At 36.4% G+C, this 18,087-nt stretch overlaps 1 protein-coding gene across 4 annotated transcripts in view; it reads right to left on the bottom strand.

Moving 5' to 3' along the window:
* Set2 (SET domain containing 2) overlaps positions 1–18,087 on the bottom strand; it is a 139,916-nt gene that overhangs the window by 16,059 nt on the left and 105,770 nt on the right. For 3 of the 4 annotated variants that reach the window (XM_081757916.1, XM_081757922.1, XM_081757926.1), the window contains exons 13-15: positions 16,582–16,814; positions 11,193–12,217; positions 1,846–2,058 (exon numbers count right to left, since the gene is read on the bottom strand). In XM_081757916.1, coding sequence (XP_081614042.1) covers positions 1,846–2,058; positions 11,193–12,217; positions 16,582–16,814 — 1,471 coding nt within the window. The remainder of the gene's footprint in view (positions 1–1,845; positions 2,059–11,192; positions 12,218–16,581; positions 16,815–18,087) is intronic. The other variant, XM_081757930.1, reaches the window with a different exon arrangement.

An 18,087-nucleotide genomic window follows, 5' to 3' on the forward strand; every position in this document is an offset into this window, starting at 1 on the left:
AATGTCTCAATTTGAATGCGTAAAGAAAAGTCCTTCGGAACTGTTTTCTCCATGGAACATTTTTATACGACACTGTTCAACAACGCACTGCCTTTTGTCTGAGTATCTCAGCCTGCTTACTGGACGTCTACAAAGGTTATTACATTTGATGCGTGACCCTAGTACATCCCTGTGTTGTGTTGCAGAGGTTTACAATCAGACGCCAAGATGAACATTTCATTCTCACCAATTTAATATTGAAGACTCGACAAAAATCAAGCGCTCTTAAGATTATCGAAACAAGTACGTGAATCCAACCAAAACATAAAACAAACAAGCATTTTGCACTAATCCTCCTTGTCGATGAATCTTACTGCATCAGGACGAAGGACCCAAAATTAAATCTATAAAGGTCATGTGAACAAACAACGGAACATTATTTACAATAAGAAAATTCTATACTTGCCAATGCTGCACCGAAATTTCAGTAGCAGTCGAATTAGTAAAAACTCACAATCAGTGTATAGTGTCCTATAATTATCTCAGTTCAGAAACGAACAGAATTACAAATCTACTATGATTAAGTGCTGAAGACAACTTTTCCTCACACCTATCAGAAGAAAAACCAAATATGGCATAAACAATGATGTAATAAATAATCATGGAGTCCTCGTTCGTCATGTTCGTCAAAGCTGACAGGAGCCAAGTCAACAAGAAAATATTGCAACTTCTTAAAACGCCACGACGCACCACGCAGGTAACCAATTTAGATTTTTAACAGAAAACAGTACGTTCAAAACACACATCCCAACGTATTGTTAAGACAATTAAAAGAAGTAACGATAATCTTCCGCATCATAATTCATCAAACAGAGAGGGGGAAAAGTGAGAGGAAATAATTACAAAAAGTCGAACAGACGGAAGTGCTGGAACGCCGCCATCATGGCATATAAGGTTATGTGATTCTGGTTTCCAATATGGTGTCCAACTGGGTACTTCACAGCTACTTTGGTTTTTCATTCTTTTCTTTCAACTTCTCCTATCTGTCTGATAAAGCATGTAGCAAAAGCGCTTATACTTTACTTTTGTGTGAGTATGACGTGTGATAATGTATAATTTTCTGGTAAGTCGTTTTATATACACACATGAAATATCTAGTGAAATCTTGGAATGTACAGAAAAAATATATCACATAAAACAGGCATGCTTCAGTTAGAAGTACATATTTCTGCAAGATTATTTTACAAAGAGTAAACAAGGTTTTGTGTAAAATTGTTTTCCTACTCATTATGTTGCGAAACCACGATATCTTTGAAATATTCTATCTACGCCCACAAAATTATACAACCGTAAAGATAAAATACATCTCAATCGCGTTGAGATAACAGTTGAAGTCACCATGGGAAAAAGTATATACTGTTTTAGATGTATTTTTAAAAAATTAAACACAAAAAGAACTAAATAAGATATTTTAGTACAAACAAAACATCCTGACAAACACTAGTAGTTATTTTCAAGCGTGATAATGAACATAAGAGGATTAGTAAATTACACAGAAATTAAATTAGCAACGAACTACATGAACAACTGGTAATAAGCACTTTGACATGCACTAAATCATAATTCGCTCTCCAATGTTTTCTATTGTTATTGCTGAGAGATCACGAGGCATTACTGCATGCGTCTTGGAGCCACATAAGCAGCGAAACACGAAACTTAACACATGCACTTCTAATATTGACGTTATGTATGGCAGAATTGAACACAATAAAAGCTAGAGAAATGTGAGGGAACGTATTAATGATTTTTTTTTTAAATCTTCTGCAAAATAAGGGTAATAGTATACCGTAAAATGAAAACACATACACTTATTGGACGATGATGCACTAGGCCTTCTCGTCTTTTATCCCGGGTTATCAGTTTCTTATCCAATTCTCTACGGAGTTCCTCTCTCGTCGTGCACATGTCATTATCTCGTGACTTGTCTTCCGATTGCCGCTTCTTTCGTTCGTCGCGTATCTCTCCTTCTTCTAGGTCTTCATCGTTATCCTTCGCTGAATCGCCCTCTACCTCCGCCTCCTGCAGTAGGAGTTCCAAAAGCACAACTTACTATAACACTTGCAATAGAGCATCATCACTGTTTAACATCACCAAGTATATGCAGACAGAAACAGAGAGATGTCAACGTGTCACAGACGAAGCTGAGAAATTCTTTTGTGTAATCTAGCACAGCAGGGCAAAGTGGAACAGAATAGATCAACTGTCTACTCGCCCAAAGTGCACAAAATATATGTATATATATATAAACTAATGGACATCCTTTCATGACAAATGAAGTTCACAAGGGATATAGATAACAAGGGTATGCCGTTTTTCAGAATACAAGATATTAGTTCGAACAAGTTACTAATTTGTAATACAGAAATGTCATTGATTAACAATATTTCAACATACGAGGCATAAGAATAGTCTGTTCCAAAGGCTTCAGAAATTAGAATCAATATAATATAAATGAATCACCATAAAGTTAATATCTCAGTAACTGTATCTTAAACAACTGAACAGCTTAACAACATTGAATTTGTAGTCTTAAGAAAGATATGACGCAATCCTTTACTTTTTCCTTGCTAGTAAGTATTAACTGGATATATACAGTCATTAATTCCTCTTTAATATACTGTTTACTTTGTTTTAAACTGTTAACCATCTCTTTCTCAGAACAGAAACTGGCGTTAGATCTAAGGTACTATTTGTATGGAGAACAAACTATCTATATGAAGATTTCTGAATGCGACAGATAAGTCGAGTTGTGGATCAACTGTGTGTATTTTCTTCAGGCACTATTCTTTCATTTCACTTGTAGTTCATTTCATCCATTTGTAGTTTTCATCTACTCCATGTATTAGCCTACAGGGTGCTCTGTGAGAGTGGATGTACATAAATATATAACATAGATGTTACAGAAACTTAGTACCAAGATGACTAATTACTAACGTGGTTGGTTTCTCGCCTGCTCGCAATCCCGTAGTGGATATAAATTTCTACGCTGCTTCCCTCAGTCGTTTAAAGTTTGAAAATGTAAAAAAATCACGCAAATAAAAACTGAAAACAGACAATACAAAAGTTAAAGAAAGAACCGAACTGTGATAATACACATACATCTAACCTATTATCGCATCGCATCGCATGACGTGTCAACACGTCACAACTGCTTGAGTGGTTAAGTTTTCATAGTGATAATTACCGGGCCACCAAACACACACACACACAAATACATTTGCACACGCACGAGTCACGAGAGAAGAGGATTACCCCCTTCCAATATCTAACTTCGCTAATGTAATGTAAGCACAATTACCATTCACAGAAATTTTGTTCAGCGCTTCACAGTTTTGGAGTTATTTTTGACAGGAATTCAGCATGTTTGTACTCAGTTTGGTCACAAATAGCACTGTCTGGTATCCCTGCGTTCACGGTCATGTGGAGCATTTCAGTTGTGAAGTCATGGCTTATTTGACTACGGGTACTTACACAGCTTAGAAATTGTTAGTGGCCTCCATGAAGCCCAGACCGTACAGACAGCACACCCCCCCCCACGCCCCCAACCGGATTACTCATTATGGAGAATAATCCAGTCATATGTGTCTCGTCGTCGGTATAAAACAGATGAAGAATTGCGCGAAAGAATGGAGAAAGCCTAACATTCTCCGCTCCATATCAAGGAGGACATGGAAACGTATACGAGAAAGGACATACAGATCTACTGGATACATAGTTCGTATATGTAAGTACTCAACTGTAGTATGTAAAGTTAAATTAATATTGTTCTCTGCAATACTCAAACCTAGGAGTAAAGGGACTTCTAGGACACCCTGTACATACAAAGAATGTTTCAGAAGAGAAGGGGGTTTGCTGAACTGTACTCCTAAAGTAGCCTACATTTTAGCGTGTACTAGTATTGCATTATGCATAGTAACATCATAGCGGACAGAAGGAAAAGTGTTTTCTTTACCATCGTGAGCGACAATCCAGCAAAACTACGGCGCCATTGTCGGCAGGAATCAGTTTTCCGTGTTGTCTGTAAAAAATAGTGATGAGATATTTTGAAGTGACTTTATTATTGCGTAATTCTGTGTGTTGTTAGTTATCTTAATATGTAATTATTTGTCTAACAGTGCAAGAGAGAATTTTTGGGGATTTTTTCAAAAGGAAAACCAGCAAACAATGCTATCGTGTTTTGTGTCGGCTGTGAATCAGGATACAGTGGGAAAGTTGCCGATAAGCGCTATTTTACTCCAACGAAGGAAAGAAAGAATTTCGTAAGTGAGTTATCCCAAGAAAAGACGACTATTGTCACAAAATAGCCACATTTGTGACTCATTTCTCTGACTTTTTTCGTGGAAGTCAACACATTTATTGTATATGGAAAGAAAGCTGCTTTACCAAAACAAGATGGAAACTGAAACTAAGTGCAGTTCTCCATCTATCTCAGACTTTTCCTAATATTTACCAACACCTACGAGGGACACTAGAAAAGTTTTGAGATGTGAACAACTGGAACGCAGGAAGTGAAAAGTTTTTCCGTTAAAAGGAACTCCCCTCCTTTACAAGTGAACTCAACCAGTTTTGTAACGAATATGCCACTCGTTAGGAACAGCAGTGTTGCCAAGTCGCATCTGTCGTTAGTTGAGCTTCAGTCATGGAGTTGTAAAGATTTTCGTACAATGATTTTTACGAGGGAAAAAAAAAAAAAGGAGCTTTGAGCGTTTGTCTGTTGCATTTGGGGACAGGGCACCATCACTTGCAACGGTTTTTCGCTGGTATGTTGAATTCAAATTGGGCTGATTGTCACTTGTTGCAAACCTATCTTCTGGACTACTGCAGATGTTTTGAGATAGCAAATAAAGTTATACTGCGTATATTAGGATTCTCAGGTTTCTTTTTGAGGATTATAAGGAATACGATTCAGTTTTCACCGATGATTAATGTTACTTAAATTAATACTTGTACCTTCTGAATTACCCTTAACAAATACAATGAAACCTCCCTTAACGGACACCTCTATAACACGCACAGATTTTTTTTGTCTCGGCAAAAATATATTCAAATATATTTTTTGTCTCTTACAGAACAAAACCCTCCCTTTTACGGACACTCAGATACGGACGCGGACAGTCTTTTTCTTCCCCAAACGTTTCAATAACCTCTTCATAACGGACAGGAATTATTCTGTTCTGTGATATATTACAGTAGACAGAAATCTTTTCCCCACAATTGTATCTATCATGAGTCTGGACCTGGTGAACCATCTAACAGAACAGCTTCAAGCTGAATTTTTTTTTTTCTGCCCGCAAAAAACTACTTTCTATTGAAAAATCTTAGAAAACCTTCAATAACACTCAAGCAGGGTCAGTCGTATGGCCAAGAATTCTATGCGAAATATCTTCCCTTCCCTAACAAATTTAGTCCTTTTTGCTCTGGGCCTTGCATCTTTCCCGACAATTTCATAGATAACAAAACAAACATTGTTTTACATTTTCAACGAACAATGTTTCCTCTCTTACTTTTTTGGAAAAGCAACATTTTTCTTATGATACTGGAACAAATCTGAGTTCGAGCTTTTCCGGCTTCCTTTTTCACTTTCTCTAAGAGGATAATCTTTGTGATTTCAACTAGGTCAATAAACATATGCACTTCCAATAACGCCTTTTCATCCATTTCGCCAACGAAGATACCGTGCCAGTACACACAAACACACACACACACGTTCCTTCCGCAACCGTACTGAGGGTTCTCAGAGGACACTTGCTAATGAGTTTTATTATCCTTGTAGACGAAAAAGCATGCCTTTTTCGCTAAACAAAAGAGTTTAGGCGATTGCAGTATACGAATATATTAACATACCCCCCAGTAATAATATTATTTAACAGAAATTAATTTCTCCATCTCTCCGCGTAATTCAAATATGTACTAAATAGAGTATTTTCATATAGAATTTTACGTATTTACGCTCATACATAATGTACTTACTGTATATTACTGCATACAATTACCGTTGTGAGAAATTCGATTTCTGTACCCTCTCTGTAACGGACAAAAATTCATGTCTCATTGGTGTCCGTTATTCAAAGGTTTCATTGTATCTCTCTGAGTTTTGCAATTGCCACACAGTAATATTATAATTTCATATATAAATACAAATTTAGATACTCTGGAGAAGGGAAACGGCATTATATTATGGAGAACTATTCAACATTTCGTAGTTTTTAAAGTGTATGCTGAATGCCTAACACAGATTTCCAGTGGAAGGTCGATTTGATTTTGTCATATTAACAATATTAACCCATACAAATTAGTTTTCTGTATAAAGGTACCTCTTATTACATATACGCAAGTACAGTCATGTTCAGTAAATTTAAAAAAAAAAAAAAAAAAATCACGTACTTTTACATTTATCCTCGAAATGTATCGTACGAATTTCTTCTGCTTTACCCCCTCCCCAAGCCTATTTATCAATACAAGTTACTTCCTTCCCCAAGCCTATTTACCAGACACAACTGTTCAATCTTTTTGGGATCATGAATTTATTTGCAGACGCAATTTAGTGAAATATTCCTAAATTACCATTTATTTTCCTTCCCAAGAATCTACGTCCTAAAGCATCATACATTAAACGTAAAAAACGTTAAAATATACAACACTTTCTATCTAATGATTAGTTTCTAAATAATATACTCTATTGTTTTTATATCTTCATAATACCCTGTTGTTTTCGTATCTTCCGATTATGTCAGTCTGCAAACTTTTTATTTATTTTATTTTACTTATTTATTTTAATGATTCGTAAATTCTACACATTGCACAATATACTTAGTAATGAAGTGCAAACAATACTATAATGACCAGAGAAAGAGGTTACGAAGCTACTAACAGCCATGTGTGACAAAATCATCAACGAGATATATTGACCAGGTAGTTGGTATTCTAAAAACAATAATTTTAGATTACCTCGAGAACAGATACGCGGGTTCGACTGAATATAAGGAATAAAATTACATTATTCTTTTCAATACTTTTCACTCAAATCAGAGAGAAAGTGCTAACTCAATGCTATCGTTCGATGGCAGTAATGAATAAAAATAACTACCACGATGGCAATAGTTCTATTTATAGATTGATCTGTAGATTTAAATTTTCTACAGATTTCCTTCGAGTTATTAAAATTTATTTTATCATTAATCAAAGCGAGATGATTAAGTGTGGTAATATTTACATTGTAAATTAATACGTATATAATAATAATAATAATAATAATAATAATAATAATAATAATAATAATAATAATAATAATAATAATAATAATAATAAAGCCAGTATGATGTTTGATATCAGTTATTCATCATTAAAATAAAACAAATCAATCCATGACAAATTGGACATTCATTAATTTCTAATCACGTTACATGCAATAAGATTGTAAGCATACAACATATGCGATGTCATGTACACCGGAGACTATTTATAAACAGTCAAGAAACCTACCTATTAGCTTCTGATTTACTAAAGCAATGTTTATTTACCAATCAAATTTCCGATGCAGCCAGAAGGCCACTTCACATTAGGAAAGTTAAAAAGACGAAAAAAAACTTTTAGAAGACGGTAGCAACTTCTACTGTGATTCAGACAGTCCCGTACTCATATTCGCATGAAGGAAAGAAGAAAAATACTGGAACACTACAGTCAGGATGACCAGCTGCACAATTAAACTCAGGGGCGAAGTGGGAACATTAACCCTTTTAATGGGAAGCAAAGTGAACCTCCGTGGAAAAAGCATCCCACACGCGCTTAATAAGACTGTGAACGGAGAAACATCTTTATTAAGCGCGTCGGCAAACGCTCTCCTCGATTCAGCTTCACCCTCGGGATTTTAAGTGTTCAGTTATGTTCGGTCGTATTGCTGATAAACACCCAAGAGTGTAACTTTTACACCATTATGAATTTATCAGTTGGCCATTTGTTCTTATTAGGTTAACACACGACTTTTCATACAGCAAGTTATTTTAAAGATTTATATAAAAGTTGAAACCTACTTTCCATATGATTTATATCTATCTTTTCTTTAAAGCGAAACATTGTGTAATGTTTCATTGCTTGTCTATGTAACTTCATACCCTAACCTTTATTTCTAAGAGTTTTCTTTTTTAAATGTATATTATTGTTACCTGAATAACGACTATTACAAAAATCCATTACGTCACAACTATATACAGAGCTCATGCAACGAGATGTTAGTAAATGTTTTCACGTGCATGTAAAACAGAAGACCGGGAAAAAAGTGCAAAAGGTTTATGTACATAAAGAAACGTATACTGGAAATTTATATACATGAAGGTTTCTAGCATATTATGTTACACATCAAACATCTTTCAGAAGAAATATATCAGAGAAAATATACTAAAAAATAAAACTAAGAAAGAGCTTATATTCAATGAAAATTTAAGATTAACAGGGTTCACACTGAAATTCTGTTATTGATTGTCCTGAATTTCTGCGGCTAAGTTAAGTAAATTTTCCCTGACTCTCGACACCATAACACTTATTGATTTATAGTCAGATTTAGAAATATTATATATATATAATATCGGTCTCCAACCCTATAGCCATCCAACGCTCTCTTTTATTTCTGAAATACAGTATAAGCTTGCTTTTTTACTGTAAATACTTATTGTGAACCAAAATTTCCTGTATTTGGAATACAATAAAACATTAGTACCAAACGATATCTTTAATATTTCAGCATTCTGAGTACATTCATAAACATAATTAAGTAAACATTTATCATAATATGGTCATCTCTTTCCTTATCTACAACCAAAAAACTGAACTTATTCTTTTCTTCTATACTATTTTAATTTTTTTCTTTCTTCTAAAGGCTGAAGTTTGAAACCTTTCGACTCTCTTCAATCTTCTTCTTTCTAAAGACAATTTTGCTTTTTCAGCCCTTTTATCCTTTTCTTTTGAATGTCTTGATTCTTAGATGCGTTCTTCGTATCTTCTGTGGGCAGCTAGAAAATTCCCTGATTCTTCTGTGATATATAGTCGATTTCATGATTCGGCATATTTTAAAGCATTTCCCGACTAATTTCCCGGTCTTTGCTTGACTTTTAAAGTCAGTGTGAACCCTTCTTAATCATATATACATACAGTATATCCCAATAAATATAATAAAGAGAATATTTGACTAATAATAGAACAGACTTTATCATGCCTATATATTTATCTCCTGTGAACATTTTCAAGAACCCTCTGTTCCCTACCTCGTTCACGGTGTATGAAGACAAAACTAACACAAACACGAAACTCACATTCCTAATACTTGAAATTAAATCCATAGATTTTATAACTTTGTCAAACGAAAACAGTGTACAATCGCTGTCTAGAAAGCATTCACAAAATAAACCTTAAACTTGCACACAGAAATAACAACTGAAAAAAGCGAACAACGACAAACATTCACTGATCATTTTTGACAAACGTGATATATATTACAGGTGACTCTTAGTTTATCTTCACAAAATATGTCAGATGGTATCCGTGTTTCGGTATGACGATAGCAGTTTATTTCTGTTTTGCATATTGACATTACTTTTCGTCTATTTAGCTGTTTCACATTGTAGGGAATACGAATGTATTCGAATAGACTCGGTTTATCAAAATCTACAGCATACAGGTAAATATATATATCCTATTAAGTCATAATACAGTCGTAATAGCTGTAATGAGATTAATACATTATGGGTGAGCTGAAAGCCACATGAAAAAATTCCACTGCGATTTTTGCAAGATTACGTATGGAAAATTACATTAACTTACGTTTGTGTGTAGAAGTTTAGTGTCTCCTTTCAGCTCCGAAGTTATAAGAGATATGAACCTAAAGATTAAAACTGAATCCGAATCATCGTAAAGCGTTCACATTTTTAATGCCCTCCATCCGGAAATAGAACCTGTTGTTATCGACACGAAAGACGCACGCGCCTGCCGCTACACCAGTGCAGAGAGCTAATTCTTATATGGAGATGTACATATAAGAATATAAAATAGAATTTTCAGAGGATTAAAAAATCATGGGCAATGTAAGACTTGAAAGCGGACAAAAATATCAGTTAATCATTGTTGTAGGAATTGTTTCAGATCATCATTCAAAGCAACCTGACGCATGTCCAGCGATGAGTAAAACAATGTTACTCTTAAAAACGATCTAAGCATATTGCGATTGCGTAAATTTCACAGGTATTTAGCTACAACAGATATGTGAGATAAGTTGTAGAACTAAGGAAAATTCGCACGATGTATTTCTCATGCTATACGTTATATGAAAGAATAATAGTAGTAGTTATACAATTTTCGGACACTACATCAAAATCCTTTATCTGGCGATTCTTATTCACCTGTCAAATAACAGTTCCAACAGTAGTCATTTACGGGGAAAGGAGATATGAATAAACAATTTTGGAAAAACTATGTGGAGCATCAGAAATTTCACTTGCAAATACAGACGAAAAAACAGCGAAAAAGAGGTTGCACTTGACAATTTAGACAACATGAATTAAGATGGGAAATTAAAAAGGTAGTGGGATAGATACAGAAACTGACCAGTCGAGTAAAGTACAAGCTAGTGATGGAAATTTTAAGAGATTAAAACAGTTGATATTTTTTAATGGAGATTAGATTATACAGAACCTAGGTAAACTGTTGAGAAAAACAGCGAACTGAAAAAAGAGCGACAGAGGACGATGTAGGAAATTACAATGTACTCAAAACGCAATAGTTAATGGTCATTTAAGGCATAAAGGCAAAAGATAAATACTGTTGTCAAGACACACACAATCTATTTGAAGTAGCAGTGCTGAGGTTTATAGGTGATGTATTGATGGGGTATGCCATAGAGAGAGAAATATAACGATACTTCATTGTGCTTTAAGGAAGGATATGTATTTAACTATCAATATTAACTGAATGAAGTTACGTGTGGTAATATAAAATAGGATTTTCAAAGAAAAAAGTAGAGTCGAATTAAACCTAATCAATGATAGCCTAGGATATTAAAGTCAGCTCTACTCTTATATAGATACAGTTTCGTACTGTTTTTCGTCTCCTATATTTTTTAGTGCCAAACGTACCTTTCTTATTACATAAATATTGAAGTTATTTACCTTTTCTTCTTCTTCATCATCATCGAGTGACGTGCTTTCTTCCTCCTCCTCCTCTTCCTCCTCATCCTCATCATCGTCGTCCTCCTCATCATCCTCTTCTTCTTCCTCATCTTCTTCAGACGTTTCTTCAGAGGATTCCGATTCCTCTTGATTCGCTGTCTCATCCCATACCGGAGGTTCCCACTGCGAGATCCTAGTTTTCACATGGTAATAGTAGACTCTGCCTTCAGAATCTTTCGCCGATTTCCACTTAGGCGGCAAGCGAACCACAGGGGGAGGTGGATCCGGTAACGGTGGCGGCGCCACTTCCAGTGTGGGTGGCAGTTGGCCTTCACCCCACGGTCTCTGCTGCGGTGACATGGGGCCAGGGGTAGGTTGAGCATGAGGATTGTTTGGATCAAACGGCTGGCCAGGAAGTACAATCGGATGACTAATGGATGCAGTCGGATACTGCATTGTAGGTTGGTTTGCTTGTGTGTATACGGTTGGTATGTGTGGTGGTTGTGGTGCAAGGGGTGGCGGGCCTGAATATGTGGGTGCTGGTTGTGTTGGGAATGTCGGTGGTTGACCTTGTGATGGTGGTGGGAATGTTGGCTGCTGAGGATCGTAGTTTGGTAACGGAGCGGATGGATATGGCTGAGTCGGCAGTGGCGGATGAGGAGATTCCGAAGGATAGCACGGAGGCGCTGGATTCCGCGGTTCGTAGCCAGGAGGAGGTACATTCGGTACTGGAATATACTCTGAAAGCACAGGCTCAGGGGGTAGAGGTGGTCTATCTGGCTGTGGAGGATATGGCGGTTGTGCAGGTAATGGCGGATGAACAATGGGAGGTCGGTGAGCGTTAGGGTCATACGTAGGATGAGGAAGACTAGGATTGTTGGGCTCGTATCCTGGTGGTGTCGGTCCAAGAAGAGGAGGATTGCCATTCTGAGGCCCGCCCAGGTGAGGACTATGAGGATTGTTTGGGTCGAAAACAGGACCACCCAATTCCGGCGGCACAACACCTGGAGGTAATCCATTTGGATCTGAAAAACAGAGATAAAACTGAGCTGTATACACATTTTTGAATGGAAAACCTTACATGAAGATGAAATACATTGAGCGTTATATACACAAATGGTACAGTGGTTTTTATGCATCTTCCGTATAAATTCAAGACATCAGTCTTCTATGCAATAATGCATAACAATATGACACCTCTGGCGCGTGAAACGCATGTTGGAGTCTAGACCATTTTAATTTTATGGTGGAGAAGCATTGCATACAATACTGGCCTTCTATAAATACTTCTGCTTTTATCATTAGTAATTTGCACTTATTCGTTTCCTTTGCTTACAGAACGAAGCAATACCTCTAGATCACTAGATCATAGTGTGATTACTAGTGAGTTACGCTCTGAGCTTAACGTCAATTAAACGCACATAAGAACTACCAAGAAGCACCGACAAATCTTCAAACTGACCAAGATTTTACAATTATAAACGAATTAACTGGAGTATATGAAGTAATTTCTTAACAGAAAATATATATTTAAAAAAACAGTCCCTTCATCACGCAATGAGTACTAAACCAATTAAAATTATTCTTGGTGATCATCGAACTTAGCCCTCCTAAGGATCTTATGATATTACATTGACAATTTTCCGAATAGTGTAGACTGGGGGTGGTAACATGTAAAAATAATCGAAAACGACAAATATTAGCATCTAACCCATAATTTTCGGGGTCGGTTATATGAATAGTGGCACTCAGGATGCCGTTTAAGTGCGAATTCAGCCTCCATCGGTGTCGGGAGTGAGGGGTGACATTACGGATTTTTGTCATTACACTTTCATTGGAAAGCATATCCTAAGGAGGTAGGGCTTAAAATACTTTCCATTAACCTGTTCTCCCCGTGTGAAGAAAGGGCATTTCAACTAGTTTGTTTTAAAAGTGATAGCAGAAGAAGAAGGCCTAATAGTACTTACAAATTGTCTCGGAGAATATGTTGATCATGAACGCCACAAGTGATTACTACAACTTGTACGATACAAAATGTATATAAACAAATTAACATTTACAAAGTAACTAAATATTTTCAAGCAACAATTATCACTGTCATTTTATTAGTACACTGGAATTAATTTGACGGTGATTAGTAAAATCTTCAACTATAATGAAATTAAACAAATTTGTGGTGTTATTGATAATAAGGTATAAGCACTAATGGAACGAAACATTTATTCACATTAACTTGAACTTTACTCACCTTCATGTTCCTTATTTTAATTGAGCTTTGGCCTGTTGAGGATGAATAACCGGGAAGTTATTCGAAATATGTAAAGAAAACCAATTGTTTAGCTTCAATAAGAACATGAAGGTGAACAATGTTTAAGTTAATTAAAGATATATGCATCTGGATGCAAAATTGTACCAAACGAGCGAAGTTTGCGTACCATGTGAAGTTGGCTTATTGCTACATAAACTGTCTCGGATTAATTCGGCGGAAGAAACTATTTATGTTTATAATTACTTCAAGAATGTAGAGAACACATTTAAACTACTTCATATATCCTCCACCCATTTTTAAAATCAGTTAATATTCTTGTTTTTTAATACGTGATTGCGTCTATGGCACTGAGAAATCGAAGGTTTTCAAAATATTACATTATTATATTTGTTTACTTAAGGAATTCCACATGAAGTTCAAGCAAGAAAAAAGGTGACTCATAAGTGTCTACTAACGATGGATTTCCGGGGTTGATATCTGAAATACGGTGGACTCTTGTTAAGTCGAACGTTTATTCTCCTTGAAATCTGTTACACATAAGGGCAAAAATTGTAAGTAAATCGAACTTTTGAACTTCCTGTTTATATAATTCGACGATATATATATATATATATATAGGAGAGAGAGAGAGAGAGAGAGGTTTTCGGTTATCCAGAAGCAGACGTAGAAAACAGTGACACAAACAATCCATCCAATGATGTTTAAAAAATAAAAAAATAAAAAAAATCCAAGACGAGAACTGTGACGAAGAAAGGAAAGAGTGTGTGTCAAACTCATCTGAAGCTTCCGAAATGTTGTAAACTCAAGGCATATTGAATATCAATCAAATGTTACTAGTAAAATTACACGCAATAAATGAAACTGAATATTTTGTTGATTCTATAAAAACAATAAGATCAACGTACACGAAGATCACCAACTTGTTTACGTGGGAACAGATAATTAAGGTTATTACTCGTTTATATGATTTTGTGTTAATTCAATATGCTGTATGTGATATTATGTGTGTTCCCTTGTACTTGTGAATTAATTATGTGCGAGTGAATGTCATTTGTTTGCGGTACTATATCACATAAAATACTCTGCTGCCTTAAAGGGTAAAATCTACGATTTTAATTTCTTTTACGTACGTACAGCAGTTTTGTTCGCTCTATTTTATATATATTTAAAAATACGTATTTTTAAACATTTCAAATTTTGGACAATTCGAATTCTTTTCGTGTCCTCTTGGATTTCAGATTAAAAAGGTTGCGCTGTATTTCGAAAATGGTCATTTATCTGGCTGTCATTGGAAATATTCAAGTTAGTAACTTTGAAGTCAACTGAAATATGTTCAATCTTCTAATACTACGTACATGGGCCTGTTCTATGATCTCTATTCCCAAGGATATAATCGATCCTATGTTAATTTAAAACAATTCATATCCTAACCAATGCCATGAAGAAATCAGCTTATAAATTACTTGGGGCGTTCAGAAATGATTGGCACTACAATTAATTTGTTTTCACAGGAACCATTTATTGAACAAACGATTACAACTTATTTTACAGGTATTCTCCGGCATGTCTATGCACCTTTGCCACCGTTCTGGAAGCTTCCTTATTTGTGTAGCAAACCATTCTTTGGGGGTATCTCTCTGCCACTGGCGGACAAATGCGTGGAGTTTATCATTTGTGTTGAACTTTTTACCTCTCATGCCCTTTTTCATTGTGTCGAATAAAGCAAAGTCGCTAGGAGCCAGATCCGGTGAATAAGGAGGATGCGGCAGTACACTAAACCCTAGTTCATGCACTGTGGCAATTGTCTGGCGACTAACATGTGGCCGTGCATTGTCGTGTTGGAGAAGAACGCCATGGCCCCATTTTCCTTGTCGGCGTTGTTGGATGCGTCGGTGGAGTCTATGCAGTGAACTGCAGTAGCTCTCACTGTCGATGGACGTATTGGGAGGGAGCCATTCCACCAGCAGTATCCCTTTCTGATCCAAAAAAACGGTCGCAATTTGTTCCCGCACGAATACTCCCATCCGTAGGCTTCCAGTATGCCTCCATTCCATAGACTGGCGTTTCTTCTCTGGAGTCTCGTAGAGGAACCAAATTTCGTCAACGATGACTAGACGCTCAAAGAACTCTGTCGGATTTTCACTGTACTGTTGCATCAACTGCTGGCAAATCTCCACACGCTTTTGTTTCTTTGCAACGGTGAGGTCAAGGCACCCATTGTGCAGCTTCAAATCCTCATGAATGATAGTGTAGAGGGAACCCCGTGATAGACCTGTTTCTTCCTCTAGTTCATCAAACGTGATTCTCCTGTGCTCCATTATCAAATCATTCACTCGCGCGGCATTGCTTGGTCTGCGTGCAGTTGCAGGACGCCCAGTGCTTTTGTTTTTTGGAGCACTGTCTTTGCCTTCTTCGAATTCGGATACCCAACGAAACACGGATCTGCGACTTGGTGTTGTGTCCCCACATACGGCTAATAATCTGTTGTGGATGTCTGAAGTATTCACTCCTTCTCTCTAGAGAAACCACACTGTTCACCGTTGCCTATGTAGCTGTCCACCAGCGTCCTGGCAAGTTGGGACAACTGCTGCTACAATGTGCTACCTACGGAAAGAAACAAAATGATCTAGTGGTGTTTGATAGTACTATAGTCTATCTTAATGCATACATCAACGAACATTTCCAACCGCTACTTGGCATCACTTATAGGGGGGAGTACCAATCATTATTGAACGAACTAAATAATACAAAATAAACTACAAAAACTTCGCTCACTCAGCTCAATAATGAAAGACGAGACAACTTTGATCAAACTACTGAACTAAAGATCATTCGGATCCTGATTTCCTGCTTACCGGATGGATGCTGCACTAACTGAGCAGCAGCGTCACGAACAGTTTCTTGATGATTCGTCATGTCCTCTTAGTGTTAATGCGTAGAGTATTCGTCCAGATAGTGGGACAGATCGGGATCCGAGTGTACGCTAGTCCATTCGCCAGCTTTTTCTGTTTCATTTTTGTTCAGTACCTATTGGTACTGACGTTAATAAAATACTGTAAACACTAGCTAATACTTTTGTTTTTAAAGTAAAATAAATAAATAAATAGCTGTTAGAATTACCTGCAGGAAATGGCTGCCACGACCCAGTAGTTGAGTCGAAGAAACATGGGTATCCAGTATTAGGATCAATAGCTGTGGGCATCTGCGGGTCTAGTCCAAGAGCTAGGCATTGCTCTTCGTGTTGTCTCCACAGTTCTTGCTGTTGACGACGTTCTTCCTCCTCCTGAGCGACCTTCAATGCAAATAACTGACGCCGCTCTTCTTTACTCATCTTTGGCCCCGCAAGTCCCGATCTGAAATTTTAAGAAAGTATGTTCACCAACAGCTATCTCTGTAAAAATTTTAATAAATCAATAAATCCAGGTTGTTTTTGTTTGACTGTTGGAATCGACCCTTACTTTTGAGCATGGGTTAGTACTGTATACGAATCTACAGTTTCATGTGAAATTCAAATTACAATAGCTCTAACCAGAAAACCTGAGTCCTCTGCAACAAAGACGAGAACATCTACTATCTAGCTAAGTGAGTAAAAACTGCAGGTGTGGTAATTTTCATTTATTCTATTGCAATGTTATATAGCACTTCTATTGGTTACTGACGTCTTAAACTGTGTATTTCACAGTCGCACACGTCAAAAGTATTCACTAAGCTCACAGAAAATATTAAAAAATCTAGAGCTTAAGTCGAATAGTACCTACAAATTATTATTAATACAAGTCATTTTCAAACGTCTACTTATAGATCATAAATTTGGGTGTGCATTTTAGGACGTCATAATGCCGAGCACACACTCTTCTGCCTATGCGAAAAGGTTTTCGAAACAACAACTATACTTCATTTAAGATCATTTTCTAAACATTAACTAACATATTCTAAATTTTTGTACTTCATTCTTTAACAGGGTTCCCATAGATTTTTGTAAACTGTTTTGCCTGACTTTTACTGATTTTCCCTGACAAAGGTTTACCTATTTCCCTCAAAAGTTTATTTTTTCTACTTTTTCGTAACCCCATTGATTTAGGTGAATACCTTAACTAAAGGTAGGGCAAACACTTCCTATAAAATAGGTCGACCTAGAAAACATGTATGACCAAATTTTATATTATTATTATTATATGTAAGTTCATCTGGACCTATGGCGAAAAGTGCATAAGTTTCAGAGCTAGGGCTGTCCAAAATCGCGAAAAAGCTAAATTTCAATAGGCCTTATTTCGAATTCCAGAAACTGTGGATAGTGGTAGATCAGCGTAAAGGAAGCCAAGCATACACAATCCAAAAGTGCATATTTCATCAATTGTTAATAGGTGTAGAGGGTATTCCCTACAGAGCGTAATTCTCAGATATGCTTTCAATAGAGTTTTCAGATATACCCTGTTTTCAAGAAGGGTTCAAAGTAGGGAGGAGGTAAACCTTGACAACAATGGACATCCAATGCTTCGGAGGGAAGGCAGAAGACCGGCAGCTCCATGTATTTTTGTGTTCGGAATAACATGTAATGATATGTTTCGTCATGTTATATTTCACGATTGTTTCACTTATAAGCGTGAAAGAAAAATCGCACCATGC

This window comes from Thermobia domestica, chromosome 1 (genome assembly GCF_964235325.1).
Source record: "Thermobia domestica chromosome 1, izTheDome1.hap1.1, whole genome shotgun sequence".
Lineage (NCBI taxonomy): Eukaryota > Metazoa > Arthropoda > Insecta > Zygentoma > Lepismatidae > Thermobia > Thermobia domestica.